The sequence below is a fragment of the Thamnophis sirtalis genome, unplaced genomic scaffold (genome assembly GCF_051295495.1).
Source record: "Thamnophis sirtalis isolate CommonGarterSnake01/CBP01778 unplaced genomic scaffold, rThaSir2_p1.2 scaffold_6, whole genome shotgun sequence".
NCBI classification, from domain to species: Eukaryota; Metazoa; Chordata; class Lepidosauria; order Squamata; family Natricidae; genus Thamnophis; species Thamnophis sirtalis.
In genome coordinates, this window is record NW_028261386.1 from 127,523,333 (window position 1) to 127,549,314 (window position 25,982).

The 25,982-nt window shown below is 41.4% G+C and overlaps 1 protein-coding gene across 1 annotated transcript in view; it reads left to right on the forward strand.

The window, feature by feature from the left end:
* Positions 1 to 25,982, forward strand: part of LOC106545657 (protein eyes shut homolog) — a 550,606-nt gene that overhangs the window by 390,039 nt on the left and 134,585 nt on the right. The window contains exon 20 of the mRNA XM_087719050.1: positions 17,527 to 17,688. Coding sequence (XP_087575176.1) covers positions 17,527 to 17,688 — 162 coding nt within the window. The remainder of the gene's footprint in view (positions 1 to 17,526; positions 17,689 to 25,982) is intronic.

A 25,982-nucleotide genomic window follows, 5' to 3' on the forward strand; every position in this document is an offset into this window, starting at 1 on the left:
CGGGTTCCGTCCACCAGCCAATGCCACCTGGCTACTACCCCGGGGGAGGGCCTTCTCTGTGGCAGCTCCGGCCCTCTGGAACGAACTCCCTGCAGGGATTCGGACTCTCACCTCTCTCCAGGCCTTCCAAAAAGCCGTCAAAACCTGGCTGTGCCGGCAGGCCTTTGGTTGATGAGTTCCCCTCTCCTCTCGACTTGTACGGCTGTATGATTCTTGTTTATTTTAATCACATGTATTGTGTTTTATGTTCCCTTTTTCCCCCTTTGAGTTGTTTGCCACCCTAAGTCCCTCCAGGAGAAGGGCGGCATACAAATAAACTAAATATTAATCTTAATCTTAATACCACCTCTGCCTCAAATAGGTGAGATTAAGGTATAGCGTAGATGATATCAAAAGTGCAAATGGATTGGGTGATTGAAACCCTGGTTTTCGTTTGTGTCCTATACATAATGTGTATTATGTTGAGTTGAACCCACCGTCCTGACACCTTCAATGATGTTCTTAGTTTCCAATATCTTTAAATTGGTCCACCAATGCTGGTGAATGAGCAGATGTGGCAGTCATATCCCCTGATTGCAAATTGTGATTCATTCTAACATCTGAATAAGCTCAATGAAACAATGAGCAAGAATTCAAAATGTACACATTCCATTTTCTTTAGCCCAACCTCTACCCCACCCTCTTTCGACAGTGCCATTTTCTGAATGCTAAAGTGTCTTCTCTCTTTGGCTAAATTCCAAAAGAGTATGTTGTGCAAAAAAAATCAGTTTAAAGGGATGCAGCTTTCTTATTATTGTTAGTCAATATAATAGGATGGGAAACTGTATTGTGCTTGATGTTTTTCTTTGTGTCAAATTAGGCCTAAATCCAGTGGTGGGTTTCAAAAATTGTTCGAACCTACTCTGTGGGTGTGGCCTCCTTTGTGGGAGTGGCTGGCCACCCATGTGACCGGATGGGAGTGGCTTGCCGCCCATGTGACCGGATATGAAGATGCCGATGACACTTGTCAGAACCACCTTAAATTACCTCACACAAGCACTGGCATGCATAAGAATATGATGTAAACTTGATTTTTAAAAGGCATCTTTGGTTTGCATTAAAACAACTCCAACCCACGCAATGTTCTGATTGCACCACAAACGCAGTAGTCATCCATATCTTTCACAGAGGCACTGAGTTTTATAAATAGGAGCATGATAGTGTAGAATAATCATATCCAAGGACCAGGGGTGGGTTTCAAAAATTTTTGGAGCCTCTTCTGTAGGTGTGGCCTGCTTTCCGGGTCCACTGGTGGAACCTCTTCTAACCGGTTCGGTTGATTTGACGAACCGGTTCTACCGAATAGGTGCGAACTGGTAAGAACCCACCTAAATCCCATTTTAGTGGGGAAGGCACGTGTTTCTGGAGTCTCAGAATGCACTGGGCAAATACTTCACTGTTCTTTAGGAACTCTTGTAAGGATGGATAGAAAGGAAGATAAGGAAGCCTTGCTTCGTTATTGCAGGAAATTGACCTGTCTTGGACATAACATGCTTATGCAGTCTGACACCTAGGCTTTTTCTTCTGAGTTCCAAATAGAAGGTAGATTTGTAATTTGGTATTCTACTATCATGCCATATTGATTCCACCTCTGTTCTCGCTATTTATAAAGAGACCTTAAGTGAACAAACTCCTTCCTACCTGGATTTATATGTCACTATCTTCTTTCAAGGAAAAACATTAGCAGGGTTTGTCTGTTTTCTTTGTAATTGGCCCATTCCTTTGGTTCCTCCATCACTAGTTGGGAGTCATTTACTCACAACAGAAGGGGTAACAAAAAAAAACCCCTCACTCTTGTTTCAGAAGATTTATATTCATTAATATATTTTATTATGTTTTCATTCTATACAATCACATATTCACTGTGCTTAATCAGGGCATATAACATTGAATAATAAACACGGCCCTCACTTATATAGAAAATGCCCTCTACAATACAAACCCAGTATACCACCTTGGCCTGCCATACACCCTCTTTCAACCCCCTCCAACTTTCATTCTTCCTTCTCACACACCCCTCTACGCCTACTTCCCCTCCCCTTCTTTCGAACCTTAACCCTATCACTCCCTCTCCATTCCCTCCCTCCCTTCTCCTCCTCCTCTCTCTCACCCTCTCCACCCTCCTTCTTCTTTCACTCGACTCTTTCCTTCGGTATCTATTACCTTCCAGTATATTCGGTTTGTTCTATTTTCGCACTAACATTGAAAAGCCACAGTATACAAATACAATCATGGAATTTAACACATATTGTATTTCCCCCCTCCCCCCTCCCCCTAAATCCCCACCTCCCTTCCCTCCCCCCGACTTCCCAAAGACCATACGTGGTATAACTTTTGAACAATCACAGTCTAAAATATCTCTACATTGAACTCAGCTTCTTACTGTTACCCAAATTTTAAACAATTTAAATTATTACTGATACTAAGCATAAGCTATCTGGAGTTTCTTAGTCCCATATTTACTTTATATTAGATTTATATTGTAAGGACCTTTGCACACCCCCAACAAGCAAAGATATAGCTTAGTTTGTTCAGACTTCAGGAGTAATTTAACCACAATAGCATCTTTCTTTAGACCCAACAGCTGTTTGTTATGAGCTTTCTACTGTAGTATAATCTGTCATGGCCATTTCTGGTGTTAAGGGGTGAAACTGTTCAAGATGACCCATAGGTCTCCTTCAACTCTGCTATTTCAATGTTTCTGCACTTGCCAAAACAAATGATACCTTCTTAATTGATTCACATGCTTCATCCATCTCCAACCGTGTACTTAAAGTTTATTTTTTAATTGGGTTCCCGATATGAAACTCCCACCATGACTAATAAGTTAATATATTTATAAGTGACATAATTAGTCTTTAGTACATTCTGTGCTCCCTTGATGAAATCATGCATATGCAGTTTTCTGCTGTTTTGAAATCAGAGTTCCTTTTATCAATTTCTTCAAAATCCGTGTCCATTTGTACGGCTAACAGTAATAGAGTAACACAGTAATAATGTCTTATGGTCCAACTTTCACAGCCATCCATTGCAACTGGGGAAACCATAGCCTTGACTATACACACTTTTGTTGGCAGGGTGATGTCTCTGCTTTTTAGTATGCTGTCTAGATTTGCCATAGCTTTTTTCCCTATAGCAGTATAGTAAAATGCATCCTCCGATATTTACATTTTTTTACTAGCTTGCTTTAAACAAAGAACTTCAATAAGTGTGCCCTCTATTGAAATTTTGACAATGTTTTAAGGCTATTAAGAATTTGACATTTAAGATAATGCCAATTAAAGGTTTTCTGTGCAGTAGAGATAACAATGCATTGGATTTTCCCTTAGTGGCGTGAATCAGATCGTTCTCTATTGAGCACAGTGCTGATGACATTGTTTTTATTGGGAAATGTGTTCCATCACTAGTGCACTCAACCATAAGATATCATAAGAAGGGAAATTATGACCTCCCATTTTTCATTCAGAACACTGACAGATCCTACCTCCCTCTTTTTCTTCGGGTTCAGAATAGTAAGCATGCAAACCAAGCTTATAATATATCATCGGGAAAAGAACTTTCAACAAAGAAAAAAAAGTTTTTTTTTTAATTTATGTTAGAATTCAGATATGCTGATAAACCCGATAAGGTCAAAGTTTTGTGTCTATGGGTGTTAAGATAACTCTCATTAAAGCAAAGGGGTGATTTAAAATAGTCTACCATTACGATGTGTCTATGAAGTGTTTTAGTATATATTATTCTGAAATAATATTTTAAATGACCATGTTTGAGAGAACGATAATGAAAGAACTTGTTAAAGAGAAAATGTACAATAGACAAAGAACTACCAAACTATGTCTTGCTATCACTGACCTATTAAAATTCAGTTTAATCTAGCTTTATAAGGACTTCAAATACTGAGATTAAATAAATTTATTTTTTCTGGAAGTTATGATGGCAAAAGGAAATTGAAGCTCAAGAACAAATATTATACTTTGGGTTTCAATTATTTTTTTAAAAAAATGGAAAACTTGGAGACCAGGTTCTATTTGTTCTGAAAGGATCTTCTTTTAAGGAATATATATAGCAGAGGTGGGTTCCTACCAGTTCGGTAGAACCGGTTCGTCAAATCTACCAAACCAGTTAGAAGAGGTTCCACCAGTGGACCCGGAAAGCAGGCCACACCTACAGAAGAGGTTCCAAAAAATTTTGAAACCCACCACTGCCACCCACCCACCCACCCACACACACACCCACACACACACACACACACACACTGACACAGAGAGAGAGAGAGAAAGAGAAAGAAAGGAAGAAATAAATAAATAAAGAAAAAAGAAAGAAAAAGAGTGAGAGAGAGATGAAAGAAAAAAGAAAAAAGGAACAGAGAGATAAAAGGAAGGTGAGAGAGAGAGAGAGAGAGAAAGAGAGAGAGAGAGAGAGAGAGAGAGAGAGAGAGAGAGAAAACACATGGCCGGCAAGCCACTCCCACCAGGTCACATGGCCAGCAAGCCACTCCCACAAAGGAGGCCACACCCACAGAGTAGATTCCAAAAAATGTTGAAACCCACCAATGATATATAGCCTAGTTTTGCAAAAGGCTATTAATGTCATCTTGCCTGATTCCAGTTTGTTTGTGATTTTCATGGATGCATGAAGTATCTAATGTTTGACTTTATAATATGAAGTAGATGCTTGCATAGATTGTTAGATTTGGATTATTCTATGCTATCTGGCATACTACATTTACTCTATGGGGGATTTTCCCCCTTATTTTCCTTGATTATTATGTCTCCCCTCCCTCTCCAACATGCATGGCACATGTTATCACTGCCCACTTCCCCCACTGTTCCTTCATTGTTATGTACGTATATTTAAGATACTTGAGCTGTTAGATTGCATTCTTACTATTCCTTTTTCCTTATTCCACCTATAAAATGCATTTCGAGGAAGCATTCTGAATTCCTTTGTTGCCATTTTATGATAGATATTTTATGCTACTGTCCAGTGGTGGGTTTCAAAAATTGTTCGAACCTACTCTGTGGGTGTGGCCTCCTTTGTGGGAGTGGCTTGCCACCCATGTGACCGGATGGGAGTGGCTTACCGCCCACGTGACCGGATATGAAGATGCCGACGACACTTGTCAGAACCACCTTAAATTACCTCACACACAGCACTGGCATGCATAAGAATATGATGTACACCTGTTTTTTAAAAGGCATCTTTGGTTTGCGTTAAAACAACTTCAACACACGCAATGTTCTGATTGCACCACAAACGCAGTAGTCATCCTTCCCTTTCACAGAGGCACTGAGTTTTATAAATAGGAGCATGGTAGTGTAGAATAATCATATCCAAGGACCAGTGGTGGGTTTCAAAAGATTTTGGAACCTCTTCTGGCCTGCTTTCCGGGTCCACTGGTGGAACCTCTTCTCACTGGTTTGGTAGATTTGACGAACCGGTTCTACCGAATAGGTGCAAACTGGTAGGAACCCACCTCTGCTGCTGTCATAAGACAAGACATGCAAAGCATGAAAAGTTAATGACGTAGGGACTTCTTGGTGTGTCCAGAAGGACTGGCAACTTGAGAGAGTTTTGATAGCCACAAACAGGGAACTGGTTTGCACATTTCTTCCTTCAAATCTCTGCATTAATTACTTGCCTTGCTCAGAATGTCTTCTAAACCCCCCCCCCCATTTCTCTGAGCACTAAGTTTCATCAGTAGATCTTCACTTAAATTAATTTAGATTCGATCGAATAGCCTGACAAAGAGCGTGTATAGTACATTTATACAGCCAAGATCTGTGTGCTACATGAACCAAGTAAGTTCTCTTTATAGATTAGACTGTATTTTGCAATCAATAGCTAAGCAAGTCACCGTAGAATACCAGAAATTAGTTTGTGATTCGGATCATTGATTTTTACAGTCAGTATTAGTGGCAGTTCTAAAACACAGGTTGGGTTAAGGCTGAAATCCTATGACTAATAAGATGGGAATCAATCTCATTGAATACAACTGGGCATATTTCCAAGTCAACCAGCGCAGAACCATCTTGCCAGAGCACAGCAGTTTTGAGTTTGAAAAATATGTCTTTACATAGCCTATGTTTAGTTTTTGAAATTCATTACTTCAAGATGTGACAGTGATATATTTGACTATTTTATGAACAACATGTTGTCAATGACAATTAGCTTCAATAACTTAAAGGAACAGGCCACAGAATACCAGTTCTTTTAGAAGAGAGGTCAACCATGGAAAAGGTCTAATACTTTCACAACTTGCTTGTGAGTTCCCCATAGTTTAAAGCATAATACTGGATAATGTGGGTTTTTGATCAAATAGTGTTCATATCAGTGGTGGGATTCAAATAATTTAACAACTGGCTCACCCAAGTTCAGATTGGCTGTTTTTGGAGGCATGGCCCATCCCCTCCTCCAGCTCCACTGCACATGCAGGACAAGCCTCCCACAATGGCCGAGGTGACGCAGTGGTTAGGGTGCAGTACTGCAAGCCACTTCAGCTTACTGTTCAGCGGTTCTAATCTCACCGGCTCAAGGTTGACTTAGCCTTTCATCCTTCCGAGGTGGGTGAAATGAGGACCCAGACTGTGGGGGCAATGTGCTGGCTCTGTAAACCGCTTAGAGAGGGCTCAAAGCCCTATGAAGCGGTATATAAGTCTAACTGCTATTGCTATTGCTAATGGCCAACTTGACCCTGAGTAAACCGCTTGTTAAATTAAACCCCCCTCCGCTATCAAAGTGGATCCTGGGCACTATGCTACAATGGAAAAATAGGAAAGCTGGCACAAGGGAAGGGGGGAGAGCAGGGAGAAGAAAGAGGGAAAGCCGCCTCTTTCCCTCATGCCGGCAGCTCTGTTGCCCATTTCTCCATTGCAATGCAGTGCCACACCGGGGAGCTTGCCCCACCTACCACTGGCCAGATGCCCTCACTTCCCCCAAGCATTTATTTCCTGATTTCCACCTCTGTCGCATTTCTCTGTCATGTTTCTCACTGTGTCCTGCCTGCAGCACCCATGCCAACTTCATCTTCCCAGCCAGAGCTGGAATGCCACCACGTTTAAGTGCCGGTAGATGCCAGCCTTCCCTTCAATGGGCTTGGGCAACTGCTGGAGAGAAACAAGCCCATTTCAGTGCGTGGTGCTGAGATGCCCTCGCTTCCCCCAAGCATTTCTTTGCCTACCTGATTTTCAGGCCTGTCGCATTTCTCTGTCATGTTTCTTGCCATCGTGTGCAGGGAAACAAGGTTTTGCAACTAAAAATAAAAGTTCAATCAATCAATTCCACTTTTGTGAGATTTGGAATTCATTGATTGAACTTTTTTTAGTCCCACAAACTTTGGCGAGAAACGCGATGGAGAAAAGAGACAGCCAGCATGGGTACTGCAGGCAGGAAACCCTCTCGCTTTGGCACTCTCCTCGACCCTGTGAGTACTTTGGCCCTGAGCCTGCCACCTTATACGCAGGCCCATGGATCAGGCTGAGGCAGGCCGAAGGGATGGAAATGGATGGTATTCAACCGGTTTTACCGAACTCCACAAAAAATGTAGCTACCGATTTTACTGAAACAGTGCGAACCAGCTGAATTGCACCACTGGTTCAAATCACATATTAATATTTTCTATTAGTCAGTCTGGGCTATACTTCAGCTCTTGGGAAAGGGGATAAACTTTGATATGCAGATGACCCTTTGTTCTATGTATTCTTTCCACCCAAATCAAGATAGATAAGGTTTGTGTGGGAAATTTATTTGGAACCATAATGGAATGAATGAGAATCAGTAACCTGCAGCTGAGGTGGATGGTTCCACCACAAAACCGCGCTCGACTAAACCACGTCCGACTAAACCGCAGAGCTGATGTCATCAACAGGGCGACAACAGCGTGGAGACAGAAGCACACTGTAAACCCTAAACCTAAAATTAACCCCTAAGCCTAAACCTAACCCCCTAAACCTAATCCTAACCCTAACCCTAACCCTAACCCTTAACCTAACCCTAAACCTAACCCTAAACCTAACCCTAAACCTAACCCTAAACCTAATCCTAACCCTTAACCTAAACCTAACCCTAACCCTAACCCTTAACCTAACCCTAAACCTAACCCTAAACCTAACCCTAAACCTAACCCTAAACCTAACCCTAAACCTAACCCTAAACCTAACCCTAACCCTAACCCTTAACCTAACCCTAAACCTAACCCTAAACCTAACCCTAAACCTAACCCTAAACCTAACCCTAACCCTAAACCTAACCCTAAACCTAAACCTAACCCTTACCTTAAGTTGAATCGGCTTGCTTTCAAAGCGCTATTTAAAGAACCCTTCTTTCTCCGCGCTGGCTGTTGTCACCCTGTTGATGATGTCAGCGACGCGGTTTAATTGGGCGCGGCTTAGTCGAGCGTGGTTTTGACGGGTCACGGAGGTTGATAAGATCAAGTACAGTTGATATAAACGGTAATCAGTGATCAGTTTGCATTTTAACCTGGAATTGTAAGTGCTGAATTATAAACTATAACTTTCATTGGTGGAAACAAACCATTTGTCTGGAGTAGTCAGAATTCCTGGACAATGAGCCGGATGCGCAGTTCACCAAAATACCTTCCAAACTTATGATTTTGTCATTTTGTGCATTTACCAATTACAAATAGGACTTGTTGTAAATAAGCCTGCATTCTTTCTAAAGAAGAGGTACATAACTTTATGACTGTCCCAAGTCATCTATCAATAGAAATATGAGCAATTTAATAACAAGGAGCATTTAATCCAGTTGGACTGATATACTGAGTTTCTTTTTCTTCCAAAGAGATAAACAAGAGATGCAGGCTCAAGTGAACCTAATACACAGGTCAGGAAATCACAGTGCAGGTAGAACATGGAGAAACAGACTAGCTCTAGAAGGGCAAGGGGTGAGGCAAAGCTGCATACCAGTGGTGGGATTCAGCCAGTTCGCACCCATTCGGGAGAACCGGTTGGTAACTTTCTAAGCAGTTCAGAGAACCGGTTGTTGGAAGAAATCTCCTTTCATTTTTCCCCACTTTACAGAGCTAATCCTGTAAGGAAGGCAGGAAGGAAACATTCTGGTGTTGTTTCTAGCCTAATCTTTATTGCCCTGCTTACAGAAACTGCCTCTCCGGTTAGCCCTTATGACATTGTAACAGCTAATGTGACGCGCCCAACGACCTGAGTGACCTTGAGTTGGCCACGCCCATCCAGTCACATGACCACCGAGCTCCACCTACCCAGATGGTCATTAGGGCAGAGAACCGGTTGTTAAATTATTTGAATCCCACCACTGCTGCATACTACATGTAGAATATATATTAAAGGAAGTTGGTTTAGAAGAAGAAGGACATGGTTGAAAAGCAGGAGGAAGAAATATCAATAGCCTGAATTATGCTGAGGATATTAGCTGAAAATGCAAATGATCTGTATGCTCCAGTAATGAAAGTCAAACAGCAAATTAAATAACATGACTAAGATTAAATATAAATGCCAAACTAATCGAAAAGGTATAGCAACCAGCATTAGAATTAACAATTAAGATCATAAAGTAATGGATAGCTTCTGTTTTTTTGGGGGGGTTAACTACCAATAGTAAAGGAATGGGCAGGCAAGAAATATGCCAGAGGCTAGCATTTGGTACATCATCTATGAAGGCCTTGGAAAATACATTCCTACCGACCGAGATCAGAATTATGCAGGCAATGGTTTCCCCTATGATATTCTATGGAAGCAAAAGTTGGACTTTAAAGAAGCAGGAGAATATTAACATGTTTGAACCTTAGCGTTGGAGAAGACTCCTGGCAAACAACTGGAGCATAGAACAAAGCAATTCAGAATTCTCGTTTGAGGCACAGATGACTATGCTCAAATGATCATACTTCAGACACGTTATCTGAAAAATTAGCTTTCTGGAGATGTCTGTAATGTGGAAGAGGTAGGAGGCTACAGCAGAGGTGGCATTCAGCCAGTTCCGACAGGTTCTGGAGAACCGGTAGTGGACATTTTGAGAATGAGGAGGGAATGGGGATTTTGCAGTATCCTTCCCCTGCCACCCCCACAAAGCCATGCCCACAGAACCGGTAGTAAAAAAAATTGAATCTCACCACTGGGTTACAGCCACATTTGGTGCAAATATGGTAGACATAAAGGATGAGATTGTGTGCAGATCTTGCTGGAGAAAAATCTATCACTAACAGTTTATCAATTTTATGAAACGTAATTAACCAACCAATCAGTCAGTCAGTCAATCAAAAGTCTGAAATAATATCCAAACATTTCTTCCAAAAGAAAAAAGGGGGGGGAGAATCACACCTGGTTTAGTGATAGGAAATATCCTATCAGCGAGCACTGACAAGCAGTCCTTCTTATACAAAATTCTGTTTATATCTTGCAACATTGAGTAATCTTTTTATTATATGGTTCATTGGGCTTGAATTCTTAACATGATATAGCAAATGCTGAAAGGAAAAATGTTTTCTTCTACAACGGGATTTTAGTTTTCAAATCCCAATATAATAGTTTGTGTTTCCTTTCCTTACAAATGCACCGGTGGGTTTTTTTTTTTAAATGAAAAAAAGCAACACAGCCAGTTTGCATGCACATCTGGGCTACAAATCTACATCCAGAGGTTAAATAGCAGTCCAAAGCTATCTGGTCAATGTATTTTCCAGCGAACATACGGCAATCCCCGCTACTATATATGTGACCACTTGACTTGGTGATTAAGAGAACCCCAAAGTTTTCATTCAAGAAAACTCATCCGTTTTCTTTGGGTCAATCACTCTCTTCAACACAACCAATAACCCTGATTTTCTGGCATGGAGATAAAAGAAAGGGGGACTTTAGGAAGTATTGGGTGGTATTTGGACATCAACTCAATTGAAATATAAATAATATCAAATTCATTGCAGTTAACATTAAATGTTGACAATATGTTTGCTCTCATGTCATGTATTTCATAATTTGTCCCTCTTTTGTGACAATCTTTGTAAGTCTGGGGTCTGTATTTAAAGCTGTGGGGGCTAGCAGTATTTCTGAAGCCTTAGGATGTTACATCATGTAAGGCTGGCACTCCTTAATTCAGGATTTCCCAACCTATGAAATGTTTAGATGGCTGGATTTCAACTCCCAGAATTCTCAGGAATGGTCACCCTGAGTGAGGAATTCTGGGAGTTGAAGTCCACATCCATAGGATTCTCAGGAATGGTCACCCTGAGTGAGGAATTCTGGGAGTTGAAGTCCACATCTATAGGATTCTCAGGAATGGTCACCCTGAGTGAGGAATTCTGGGAGTTGAAGTCCACATCCATAGGATTCTCAGGAATGATCACCCTGAGTGAGGAATTCTGGGAGTTGAAGTCCACATCTATAGGATTCTCAGGAATGGTCACCCTGAGTGAGGAATTCTGGGAGTTGAAGTCCACATCCATAGGATTCTCAGGAATGGTCACCCTGAGTGAGGAATTCTGGGAGTTGAAGTCCACATCCATAGGATTCTCAGGAATGGTCACCCTGAGTGAGGAATTCTGGGAGTTGAAGTCCACATCCATGGAAGTCATCGCAGTTGGGAAACACTGCCTTAATGGACTCTGATCCATTTAGCTGTTGTAAATATCATATTCTTTCTCCTGGAGGGTGGGTTGTTTTAGTATTTTTGTCTAGAATTTCTTTTTTTTTTTAAATGCATCCCTAAGACCCAACCGCACCACGACAAACTGAAAGGTGATATGTTGACCTTTGGAGTTTAATAGCCTGTCACCCTAAATAAACCAGGCATAATATTGTTTTGACCTTCCCTATTCACCATATTGTATCTGAATACTCCTTCCTCAAGACTGAATATATTCTTTCATGGTTTCCTGAAGCTTTAAAAAAAAAAATCTATTATCTTTTAAGCATAGACTGAAGAAATTGATTCTATTCCTTTCCAGTTTTATTTTTTGCACATAACAAATTTGATATAGCTCTACCCGCTGTGTTTAAGGTCAATAAAAATGTAGATTATGAATTTTGATGCAGTGCTGACTTCAAATATTTTTGAAGGTTTCTCATTAGTGTTCTGTAAAGCACTGCAGTATGCCTGAATCAGAGTACAATTTTACATCCCCAAATATACTGAAGTCTAAGAAAGGGAAAAGAGCAAGCCAATCTATTTTTACTTTTCAAAAAATAGACCGTGTATTTTATGAGCTAACATCGTCTTGATAAGGAGCAAATTTTCTAGTGGTTATATAAATACGCTATTTATCAGCTGCTCTGGTAATTTGGGTGTGTGTATCTGAATGGGCTATTTTATGAGCTTATTACTTATCAAATAATTTAAGATTTTTTTTTATTGGTTGCTCAGCTAAGCAACATTTCTCGATTAAGTCGGGAAAAAGAAAGGGTATTTTAAAATGAAGTAGCTAGCTCATCCTCATATTCCTGTTAACCTTGACACAAAAGCTAATGAATATATATATTTTTTAATGCTGTGTCCTCTTGCTGTTGCGTTGCTGTCACTACAAGCCTACTTCATTATGGCCGTTTCATCCCATGGTGGCTCTCTTCCTTCCTTCTGGTTGCAGGTCACCTCATGGATATTTTGTTTTGGGACACAGGAGAGGCACCTGGCCTCCAGAGAGGCACCTGCCTGAGTAATAACTGACACTTTCTGAAGATCTTCCCTGTCTTAGGTCCTACTTAGTCTCCTCACCTATGCAAATTGAACGTTCTTTTGAGAAACTGCTAGACCTGAGTTCTAAGCAGAGGTGGGTTCCTACCAGTTCGCACCTATTCGGTAGAACCGGTTCATCAAATCTACCGAACCGGTTAGAGGAGGTTCCACCAGTGGACCCGGAAAGCAGGCCACACCTACAGAAGTGGTTCCAAAATTTTTTGAAACCCACCACTGGTGGGTGTGTAATGTCCCACAGTTATCTACGCATTAATAATGATCTAGTAATATTTCCTTATACATTTTAGGGACCTTTCCTTACATAATTGGTGTTTTCTTTCATACTTTTGGATTTCTAATTTCTGTTTCCGTTAGTTGGCAATTGCTAAAACCAAGCCCACGTGAAAAAGTATTCAAAGCCTTCTTGATTTTAATTGTCAATTTATTTATTCCTGCACATTGTAATATTTATTCATTTACATATCTCTGTTTTTCCACTGTTGTGCAAACACAATTCCAGCAGCTGCTAACATGTGTAAAATTAAATATATATTATACTCCCTTTCAAATAGCCAACAAAATATTTCTGGTTTTAATTCCATATCTTGCTTTACGATTGCTTCTAACCACTAACTTCTGAATAGCTACTTGGACCGGCCTAAGTACTAATTCATAATTTCATATCCAGTCACAAGCCACTCCCATCCGGTCACATGGGCAGCAAGGCACTCCCATCCAATCACATGGGCAGCAAGCCACTCCCACAAAGGAGGCCATACCCACAGAGTAGGTTCCAACAATTTTTGAAACCCACCACTGATTCACCACCTTGTGTTACTTACGAAGTAATAAAGATGGTATTAAAATCTAATAAACAAACAAACAAACCGAAACTAGTACGCAAAGCAGCAGTAAAATAGTTTAACTTTAACTTCGCTCCACTCCCTTCTTCTTTTCTTATTCCTCTTTCTGTTTCAGGTCACAGATTAAATGAAATTTTGGAAGACTGCTCCCATATTTAGGAATAGACTGATCCTGCAAATCTGAAACTTGACAAGAGGGTAGACCAGCCATTCTAAGCATCTCTGTCTACCGATGCATTCTTTCCCTGCCAGGCACAAAGGGGAATGATTGATGCTTATTTTTCTTGCCAGCAGGCGATGCTAGATGGGAGGAGAAACAACATCAAGGGAATACAACAATCCCTTTTTCTTTAATTTGTTAAAACTGCACCATTTGCCAGGCTCAATTTTGAAGGACTGGGATCGGCAAGTTAGGATAAAATACCTATTCCAGAGGAAAAACAGGAGTCCTTCATTCCCAGCAGTATTTGATGGCACAAGTTATTAATCATAGTGTTACAGTTACAGAAGCTGAGTACAGTGCTGAGCTTAATATATATTTGGGTTAAGGTTCCACATCTGTACATTTTTTTATTAAAACCAACATTGTGCGACCAATACTTTCAATTATTTAAGTAACTTCACTCCAAAATCTGGAACAAGAAAAATTTAAAACAGGAAGAGCATCCCATTTCTTTTTTTTCCCCCTTCTCCCTAAAGTGGCGCAGTGGTTAGGGTGCAGCACTGCAGGCAACTTCAGCTGACTGTTATCTGCAGTTCAGCGGTTCTAATCTCACCGGCTCAAGGTTGACTCAGCCTTCCATCCTTCCGAGGTGGGTGAAATGAGGACCCAGACTGTGGGGGCAATATGCTAACTTTGTAAACCGCTTAGAGAGGGCTGAAAGCCCTATGAAGTGGTATACTGTATATACTCGAGTATAAGCCTAGTTTTTCAGCCCACTTTTTGGGCTGAAAAAAGCCGCCTCGGCTTATACTCGAGTCAGTGAAAAATTTGCCCGAAATGGAGGAGAAAAAGGGGCGGGGCCATGCCGCTGGGTGACACTCGTGAATGGCCCAGTGCCCCTGTGAGTTTCCCCTCCCTCTGTGTCAGTTTGCCGCGCAGCGCGCACCGCACCATCCCCCCTCCTCACGTTCTAATGTAATGCAGGGCTGTCTTACGATTCCCCTTCCTCCCCCTCCTGCCGCTCTGCAACAATGTCCCACCTCCTCCTTGTTATGGCAAGCAGCCACATAGCGATGTCCCACCTCCTCTGGTACAGTGATCCAATGATAGGAATCACTGTGCCGTGTGTCATAGGAGGCGGGACATCGCTCCCGCGGCTGCACGGGACATCATCATCACAGCGGGACATCAGCATCATGAGGTGAGTGAAGTATTTCATTGAATACACTGCTAGTTTACTGTTTTTCTTTGAAATAAATATTCAAAAACATTATTGGTATCTATTTTTATTTTTGAAATTTACCGGTAGCTGCTGCATTTCCCACCCTAGGCTTATACTCGAGTCAATAACTTTTCCAGTTTTTTGTGGTAAAATTAGGTGCCTCGGCTTATATTCGGGTCGGCCTATACTCGAGTATATACGGTATAAATCTAACTGCTATTGCTATTGCTATTTCTCTCCTAACCACTGTGAAACCAGAAAAAGGATGTACTGTTCTTCCTGGCTGTTCCCTGGGACACAGATCCTGTGACCAGAAAATGGGAATAATTCCTGGTTTTATTTCCCATCGCTACACATTAATTTTGAAAAAAAAAAACCTAATTAGATAGATCAATCTAAACTAACTACACATTAATTTTCCTTGCTTCTACCTATTGTGACTTTGTGCTGCCAATCCATATGTCAGGCCTGCAATTAGATTCCTTTTAGAATTTTGGCCTGCCACACTTTCTCTTATTTCATTATGCTGTTTCATTAGTATAGTCGATGGGAGGGGGAAATAGACAGGAGTAGGATTGTGGAATGTATTGTTGTCATTCTTCCCTAGAAGACCGAGATCATTTTTTGTCTCTGCACCTTTGCACCTGACCGGAAGCAGTTGGGCGTAGGTGCTAATGTGGAAGAAGAAGATTGGAAGAAATACTTTTAGTCTTGCAAGATTCTGTTTAAAAATACCTCTTCAGTAATGATGATTTTTCTTCCTGCGTAGCTTGTGCTTCCTGCGTGGACTACCACTAGGCAGTGGTGGGATTCAAATAATCTAACAACCAGTTCTATGCCCTACTGAGCAGCCTGATAGGCATGGCTCAGTGGTCATGTGACTGTGTGGGCGTGGCCAACTCAATATCACTCAGGTCGATGGGCGCTTCGTCTTAGCTGTTAGAATGTAATAAGGGTTAATTGGAGAGGCAGTTTCTGTAAGCAGGGCAATAAAGATTAGGCTAGAAACAACACCAAAATGTTTCCTTCCTGCCTTCCTTACAGGATTAGCCCTGTAAAGTGGGAAAAAAACAAAATGAGATTTCTTCCAACAACCAGTTCTCTGAACTACTTAGAAAGTTACCAACCGGTTCTCCCGAATAGGTGCGAACTGGCTGAATCCCACCATTGCTTATAGGAGTAATAGAGACTCTGTAAATAATATCTCACCAGCAACGGTAAAAAAAATCAAGACACCGAATATCTTATAAATAGCCTATTTTGTCAATAAAAGTAGCTGTCCCACCGAATTTATCTGTATCCTTACTGAGTTTATCATCCTCCTTAAATCTGGCCTATGACTTATGAAGAGAAATATTGGTGTGGAGAAGGAGGAGGAGGAGTCTCCCTTAGCAATTCAGGGTCCTCCTCGCCCTAACTCAAAGCCCACCGAGTTGAAAACCTGAATGTTGTCATTTTCTAAAATTGGGCAATTATTATATTTTACTTGCGCTAGCATGCATCCTGTTGAAATAGTAATTGTAGATTTCTGGCATGCAAATTCTGTAGAAGCAAAGCCAATAATGCACAATTGTGAAATAACAACTCTGCACTCTGAGAGTAGATGAGGTTAGCGGATAAAGAGAAATGTTTATTCAGCAATGATGTTTGGATTTGTCTCACAAACATTGGGACAATCACAGTATTTATAAACTATGCACAACCCCATATATCCAGTTCTCATTGATTTAATGTGTGCTTTTGCCAGATGTGTTTAAGCTTTTCATTTTTTTGCATATTATAAAGAAACATGGTTCTCTATTGTCTTTTAAAATGCTGACTGGTCTTTTCCTAGACTATCCTGACATGCCTGCTGATTTATTAACTTAATTTAATTTACAGATAATGTTTGTCCTTATCCAATATTCTGTTTTCAACAATTACATTCCCTGTAGTTTAGAAGATTTTAATTCTAGTCGGGCTTAGAATTTGTTCACAAAACGTTTTTTTAACTAATAAAAGGTGATTTGATTGGAGGTTGTTTGTATCTAATCCTTTGGGTCTCTGATCATAAGAACTTCCTTGCTAGAACAAACCAAGACCCACTACACCATTTCTAAATTATTTTTACAGCAATTCATCAACCAAGTCATCATCTGATTTGTTTCAAATCGGAAACCTACTAAAATGTTTTCTGTCAAAATGGCAGCCTGTGGGCCGGGTGCATTACATGCAGGCCACACTCACTCACCCCAGTTTTACAAAGGGAAAAACCACCATGATACATCACAATACGTCATGCGACATGGTTAAGTCTTATTTAGGTCTTATTTAGTTCTCTGCAGAGAAAAGAAGAGCTTCCTCATAGTCTTCTGTGTTTTTATGTACAATTAGGGGGATGGTGCTTACAAGTCAATGAATAATTATTATCATATCCAGGATGCCCTGAACAAAACCATAAAGCTCTCATCGAAATCATTCTTTAAAAAAAAAAATAGCAAACAAAATATCCTAAGGGAAGAGGAATGGCCTGTGTGACAAGTATCTCTCTTGCCATTCCTTGCACGATACCTATGGTATATGTCATCTACTTTTGTTTGCTCCAGATACAACGTTATTCTTCCCATCATTCAGTGGAAACTCCTATTTAGAACTACCTTCGCTATCATCCCTTTTGGAGGATAGAGTTGCGTCAGAGCAAGAATGGGACAACGTGACCATCTACTTGACTGTGAAGACCACTGCTTTAAATGGCACTCTCCTTTACGGTGAGTATAACGGTTTTATTTCTATAGTGAGTCTCAGAAAGGCGAGCCTGCCCTACTTCTTTCCGAGCGTCTCCACTCTGTCACCTGGTAGAAAGGGCCTGGAGGTATCTGTACATCGAGTGAAAAAAAATAAGCTCAGTCTGTTCTTAAATGGGAGGTGTCCCGTTCACCTGAAAGAAGACTGGAGTAGAATTCCCCCAAGATTAAGTCTTTAAATAAATGGTTCCAGTTTATTTTTTGAATCAGAGTCTTTAGGCCTTAGTGATTTTTGAAGTGTGTGGATTTGAGTAAACTAGAAGAGAGGTTTTATTTTAATAAATGAAACAAGGGATGTTCTTGAATAATGGAATAGCTATCCCATATTATAGGACATTAAGATCATCATATCAAGGTTAGCAATCTGTAAGTCAACTAGCCAAGCTATTAAAAAGCAGAGGAGTCATATAGACCTCAGCTACCACATATTTTGTCAAAATGACAACATCTGTGTAATGCTATTGTAATACCAACTCTGTCCCTTACAAAGGCATCATCTTCTGTGTTTTGACCCTCTGCGGATACCAACAGGGCAGTGGTGGGTTTCAAAAATTGTTGGAACCTACTCTGTGGGTGTGGCCTCCTTTGTGGGAGTGGCTTGCCACCCATGTGACTGGATATGAAATTATGAATTAGTACTTAGGTCGGTCCAAGTAGCTATTCAGAAACTCTGGCATTGAAGCATGCAAGTCTTAAAGCTGTCAAGTTACACGATCCTTGCCAGTGGTGGGTTTCAGAAAGTTTTGGAACCTCTTCTGTAGGTGTGGCCTGCTTTCCGGGTCCACTGGTGGAACCTCTTCTAACCGGTTCAGTAGATTTGACGAACCGGTTCTACCGAATAGGTGCGAACTGGTAGGAACCCACCTCTGCAACAGGGCCCCCCAGTTACAAGGACAAAAATTACAAGAAAAAAAGTTCTATAGAATCACAGAAAAAGTCAGAAAAAGTTACGTTGGAATTTAATTGGCTACGCAAAGGAACACATCTTTGTGAAGACTGAAGGAAGTTAGCAAGTCACATAAATTGCTGCCATTCCCTGAAGAGGATCATAGGAAGGATTTTGAAATTATGTCCTGTAAAGTCAGATAAAATATATTGACAGAAAGAGAAGATGGTAGCATCTTCAAATACCTGATCAAATGTTGCATACCAGAAAATTAAGTCCTGTCCCCTTGGTTTCCAGATTTGCAAAATCCATAACGGTAGTGTCATGATACAGGAAGGCAGATTCTGATTTAATTTTCAAAGAAACTTCCTATCATTAAGAGCAGTTCAACAGTAACATTGAGCACCCAGAGAGGGGGTGAGGTCCCCCGCATTGCATTTGGTCAAGCAGAGGCTTGATGACTATTTCTCTGGAATGTTTTAGTTTCAATTCATTCCTTTCAGTCTTAATGGTCCCTTTCAACTCCAGGATTCTACAATAGAACTCTCTGATCAGTGGTGGGTTTCAAAAATTGTTTGAACCTACTCTGTGGGTGTGGCCCCCTTTGTGGGAGTGGCTTGCCGCCCATGTGACCGGATGGGAGTGGCTTGCCGCCCATGTGACCGGATATGAAGATGCCGACGACACTTGTCAGAACCATCTTAAATTACCTCACACACAGCACTGGCATGCATAAGAATAGGATGTAAACTTGTTTTTTAAAAGGCATCTTTGGTTTGCGTTAAAACAACGTCAACACACGCAATGTTCTGATTGCACCACAAACGCAGTAGTCATCCTTACCTTTCACAGAGGCACTGAGTTTTATAAATATGAGCGTGATAGTGTAGAATAATCATATCCAAGGACCAGTGGTGGGTTTCAAAAAAGTTTGGAAGCTCTTCTGTAGGTGTGGCCTACTTTCCGGGTCCACTGATGGGACCTCTTCTAACCGGTTCAGTAGATTTGATGAACCGGTTCTACCGAATAGGTGTAAACTGGTAGGAACCCACCTCTGTCTCTGATAATAAAAAAGATCAAAGAATAATTCTCAGTTAGCAGGTGGGTTCGTGGCTGAAAGGTTATTTGGGGGTTCCTATATATGAAGAGACCAATCACCCCAAATATGGCTGATTTTCACTCAGCTCAGTGAAACCAGTCAGTGAAGTTATAGTTTTCCTACACAGCTCCTATTTTACTGGATCATAGATTTCTTTAGACAACAAAGGTATAGACAATAAATTAGATTGACATCAAATTCATTGAGAAGGGGGGAAAAAGAATGGACCATTTGTTCCTGTACCTGCCAGAGTCTTCAAAGAGTCCTGGCAGGGCCTTATATGCTGGGATGAGCTTTGCGGGTTCATTCATTGTGCCATGTATCACAACCATTACTTGCCAGCTAATTGATATCCAGTTATTCTCTAGGGAACTCTTACACTGCAGTCTTCCCAAACATGATCATTTTCCCTAGACAGATCCAAAACAGCACTAAGCTCTGCAGGATCCTGCATTTAAACTTCTGGGACAATTTTCCTCCGCAGCCCAGCAGAGAGCTAAAAAGCAGAACAAAGCCAGATGGTGATTTCGTAAACAATATGCTCCAGATGTTCAAAATTGCATAAAGGTGATTCCAAACTTTTTCAGCCAGCAGAATAACAGAATAACAAGAATTGGAAGGAACCTTGAAGGTCGTGTAATGTAAGCAGAAGACCGTATACCATTTCAGACAAATGATTGTCCAATCTCTTCTTTAAAACCTCCAGTGTTGGAGCACCGCAAGAGCCGAGGTGGCGCAGTGGTTAGGGTGCAGTACTGCAGGCCACTTCAGCTGACTGTTATCTGCAGTTCAGCGGTTCTAATCTCACCGGCTCAAGGTTGACTCAGCCTTCCATCCTTCCGAGGTGGGTGAAATGAGGACCCAAACTGTGGGGGCAATATGCTGACTCTGTAAACCGCTTAGAGAGGGCTGAAAGCCCTATGAAGCGGTATATAAGTCTAACTGCTATTGCTATTCTGCAGGCAAAGCTGTCCCACTGATTAATTGTTCTCACAGTCAGTAAATTTCTCCTTAGGTTGGTCCTCTCCTTGTGAAACACTTTCTCGTAGGCGAACCATTCACAGAACATTTCCCCTTGTGCACCCAATCCTGAGAATTTTGGCGGGGATCATTTTGCAGTTGTCTCTTAAATCCCAGAAAGAAGCCCTGTTGCATTCAGCAATGATTTCTCTCATTGGATTCCAAAGTAACAGTCAGCATACCTTGTGATGGTAAAAGCCTCAATAACTAAACTGAAATCACCGGAAAACAGCAAGGATTGGTAGGGGCACAGAAGATGACCCATTTGGCTTTGATTAAATATTTCCACAGAGCCAACTGAGGGCTGGAAGATTTCCAAGTTATAAGAAAGCTGTGGAATAGGATGCTTAGGGCCGAGGTGGTGCAGTGGTTAAATGCAGCACTGCAGGCTACTTCAGCTGACTGCAGTTCTGCAGTTCGGCTGTTCAAATCTCACCGGCTCAGGGTTGACTCAGCCTTCCATCCTTCCGAGGTGGGTAAAATGAGGACCCAGATTGTTGTTGGGGGCAATATGCTGACTCTGTAAACCGCTTAGAGAGGGCTGAAAGCCCTATGAAGCGGTATATAAGTCTAACTGCTATTGCTATTGCTATTGCTTGGTTTTAAAGGTGCTTGGAAGAAAATAAGTAGTAGAAGTAATCACAAATGGATAGTAAGAGAGGAGATTGGCAAAAATGTATTACAAAGGCCAACAAGAAGACTGTAGGATACAACAATAAATAGAATTGTGCGGTCAGATGGTCATTCTCATAAAGAAGAGGAGAAATGATGATGATGATGATGATGATGATGATGATGATGATGATGATGATGATGATTCTTCTTCTTAAAGTATTTCAGGCTAATTGGATGGGGGGTGATTAATGAAGAAAGAAAAGTAGACTCAATAGCTACTAACCAGATAATATATCCCTTCTAACCTTCTGAATTATTTTATTCCTTAAGAATCAAAGGGCATAAACTTGCCTCTTTCATTAGCCAAGGTGGCGCAGTGGTTAAATGCAGCACTGCAGGCTACTGCTAGATCAGCAGGTCAGCGGTTCAAATCTCACCGGCTCAGGGTTGACTCAGCCTTCCATCCTTCCGAGGTGGGTAAAATGAGGACCCAGATTGTTGGGGGCAATATGCTGACTCTCTGTAAACCGCTTAGAGAGGCCTGAAAGGCCTATGAAGCGGTATATAAGTCTACTGCTATTGCTATTAGGTGTCAGGCTTCAGGACAGACACAGCTGCAAATCTGCAAATTCCTTCAGAAAGAGAGCAATCAGGGATAGATAAGTGTTCTGACCCCCTCCTCCATCCAGTAACAAATGCCGAGACAAGCTTAACTGGAATGTATTTTAATAGCAAGACACTAAAACCTCGGTGGATGAATGCCAAGCAGAACAAATAGATAAGGACCTTGGCAGCAACTCAGACAAACTCAGGCAGCAATAAACACAGATAAGGCTTGGCAGCAATCCAGCCTGCGAAGCTCACAGTACTGTCCTCCGACATTCAATCCTGCGTTGACTTCTGCAAAGAGGGCTGTATGCACAAGTAGCTTTTTATAGTCTGGAGAGGAGCCTAATGACCACCAGCTGAGTACAATCACCTCCTGTAATTGTGTAATTGTTCCTGATGCCTAGTAGCTCTTTGATGGCGTGCATCCAAGGAACAACTCACTACTGGCCTCCGGCTCACTCTCCCTTGTCTCCTCCCCACTGTTCCAAGGCTCAGGTGCCTCCTGGTGGCCAACCAGCCTCTCTGCGCCCTGCTCGGAGTTGGAACCCTGTCCAAGGTCCTCCACATCCTCCAGAGCCGACTCACAGGGCCCCTCGCTGTCGGAGTCTGGTGGCAGCTCCAACGGCTCCTGCTGGGCCACAACAGCTAAGTGTAAAACGTTTATGGGAGATTCAGAAGATTAGAGCACAATAGTGAGAGGAAATGACTAACTCTTTATTGAACAATCCAGCTTTATAAGGAGATGAATCCCAAATAATGACAAAACAAACATTACAGAAATCGAGCCCATGAAACCCTCAACTTCATGGAGCAAGCAGGGAAGTGGACTGGTACAGTAGCAACCATCACAACTCATTTCTAGAGCCCAGCTTAATGAACGAGATCTCCCATCCAGCAATCTGTAGATGGGTACACCAGAGCAATTGCACAGCTGGATAGCAATTGCTACACCCTTATACCTCTGACCTAAAGCCTCAGCAGATGCCACATCCAAAACCCCACTGGGCAAATATCTGAAAGGATCAGTAATGCATGCTTGTTTGGCCTTCTCCTCAGTGATTAAATGGCAGACAAGGGAGGCCTTATTACAAGCCAACCTTTAGTAGCAGCAGCACCTGAAAACCAGGACCTCTGACTGGATAGAGGGGCTGTGATCAGGGAGCTGGGATGCAATGTACCGGTTGCAACAAGATCCGGAGCCCACCACTGTCATATCTCACCCTTGAAGTTGTGTCCGCCACACTTTTCTCTCCCATTGTCAAGTGATCGCATTTTGGCAACCGGATTGCACTTACAACTGCCTCAGTGTGTCCCATGGTCATAGGACCATGAGTTGTGACCTTTTGCCAGCAGAAAACAGCAGAAAACGCCCACTGGATATGCTTGATTTACTTAACGACAATGTGATTCACTCATTTAATGACCATTGTAAAAAGATTGTACAATTGAGTCAGGTCATATGGTAAGTGATATAAAAAGGCAGCAACTTACAACCAAAATTCAGGACTCAATTGCGGTCATAAGTCAAAGTTTACCACTAGAACAGCCATTATGGATACTAAGAGACACAGAGAGAGAGAGAGAGAGAGAGAGAGAGACAGAGACAGAGACAGAGACAGAGACAGAGACAGACAGAGACACAGAGAGAGAGACAGAGAGAGAGAGACAGAGAGACAGAGACAGAGAGAGAGACAGAGAGAGAGACAGAGAGAGAGACAGAGAGACAGAGACAGACAGAGAGACAGAGACAGACAGAGACACAGAGAGAGAGACAGAGAGAGAGACAGAGAGAGAGAGCTTCCCTTATTGCTAAACAATGTTTTGAATTCTGCTTCTTATACAATTAAGTTTCTTGAGGTATGAGAGAAAGATTTGAAAAAAGTACTGTCAGATATACATCCAAAAATATATAACTACTCTGCCATAAACAGACACTAATTTGGAGATTTTTGCTATGGGTATAGAAGTGGACTTATGCATTTTCCATGGGGAAAAAAAGAGCTAAGACTTTACCACAGTATGCATGATCAAAGTTTGAATATACATTTGACCACATTCCAGGTGGCATATTATACACATTCCTGTAATAAATTATTGATAAGAAAAAGCTTTTTTTTTTGCTTTCACGATTGTTGATATTTGAAAGAGGAAAAAACAGTGCATTCTTGGATCAAGAACTGGAGTATTGTGGCAGTTTCAATTGCATATCTTTTGCTCGCTTTTTAGATGCAAATATAGTCCAGCTGGATGGCAAACTTGAAAGAACAAAATCATTTTTATTTTTTGACTATAGCACATGAAACACTGGTACATAATTGCAGGACTAATTCCAACATTTCTAATGTGCTGTTTCTGAGATGGTCTTAAATGCTTAAATTTACCATCAGTGATAAGACCAAGTTTCACTTGGTTCATGCCAAGATGGTCTCAATATTTCCTTTATTCTTTCTTCTCTATTGCTTAAGAACATTTCCCTTTGAAATGACCATCTCAAAAGATCCTGCAGATAACTGACATCAGACTTTGTTCTCTTCCATTGGTGGGTTCCATTCAGAATCTCCTGCAAGATCTTTAGCTGATCAGTTATAACACTGATCTTGTAGCTTGTTCTCTGTCATGAGTGAAGCCTCTCTATTGTTGCCTTCAGATATCGCTAATGGACAGCTAAGTCTTTCAATGCAATTGGTCCTTCAAACAAAGCCTGTGAAGGGATGTTCTGATGGTCCAAGATGGTAGCCACCATTCTTGGCTTTTTCCAATATTCTCTTGGCCACATAGAAAAGTGATTCTGCTTTCCCATCGTTCTGGGGATAAGCAAAGAAACTAAAGATTCCCATCATTTTGGAAGGCTTCAGAAGCCAATCGAGTATTCTGCTGTTTGGTGCCCAGAGATAAAATGCAGTAGGATAGAGTGGATGGAGGGAGGAGTGGAAGGAAAGATAGGAAGGAGAGGAGAAAGGAGAGGAATAGGAGAAAGGGAAAGGCAGAGGAAGAATGGGAGGAAATGTAAGAGTAGGAAAGAGGGGAGGAATGGGAAGAAGAGGGGAAGGGTAAAGGGGAGGAAGGGGAAGGAGAGAAGGGAAAGGAGAGGAGGAAGGAAGGAAGGAGAGAAGAAAGAGAAAAGGGGGGTAGGAAGGAGGGAGGGAAGGAGGGAGGGAAGGAGGGAGGGAAGGAAGGAGAGAAGGAGAGAAGAAAGGAGGGAAGGAAGGAGGGAATGTAGGAGAGAAGGAAGGGGGAAGGAAGGAGGAAAGGAAGGGGTAAAGGAAGGAGAGAAGAAAGGAGGGAAGGAAGGAGGGAAGGATAGAAGGAGGGAAGGGGGAAGGAGGGAGGGAAGGAAGGAGGGAAGGAAGGAGAGTAGGAGAGAAGAAATGAGGGAAGGAAAGAGGGAGGGAGGGAAGAAGAAGTAGGACCGTTGTAAGATAAGATGGATCTATGGGATGGTAAGAAAGCAATTTTCAAGTATATTGTCAACTGAAGGGGGAAAATTGTTATAAATACATATTATTAATAACAGTTATGAGATCATATGATTGTGAATGTATATATGAAATTGATAAAATAAAAATTAAAAAAAAATACAGTAGGTCCAGGTAGCTCTTCACCAATAAAAAAAATTAATAATTTTCCATTGCTTAAGATTCTTAAATTTTCTCAACTGCCAGTGGGATCTCGGAAGCAATTCTCCATTGAGGAAAGAAACTCAACAGAAGTACTGATGTAGCATCATCATATTAGTAATGATCCCATTCACCTGATACCGGTACTAGTACCAGTGGCTCTATGTGCAAACATCATGGCTTTGTTTTGAAAGCAGAAAGATCCAAAGAGAATACTATGTACTGATGACTATCATGGAATACTCACTGGAAAAATATAATTTGAACTTTCAGAAATTGATGATGATTGCAGGTTTTTCCCCCAAATATTGCTAATATTGATTTACGTTTTTCCATGTTCATGTAAATGTATTTAAAATTGCTTCCCTCCACCCCGCCATCCCACACTTCTAGAGACTATGTCAATAGAAAA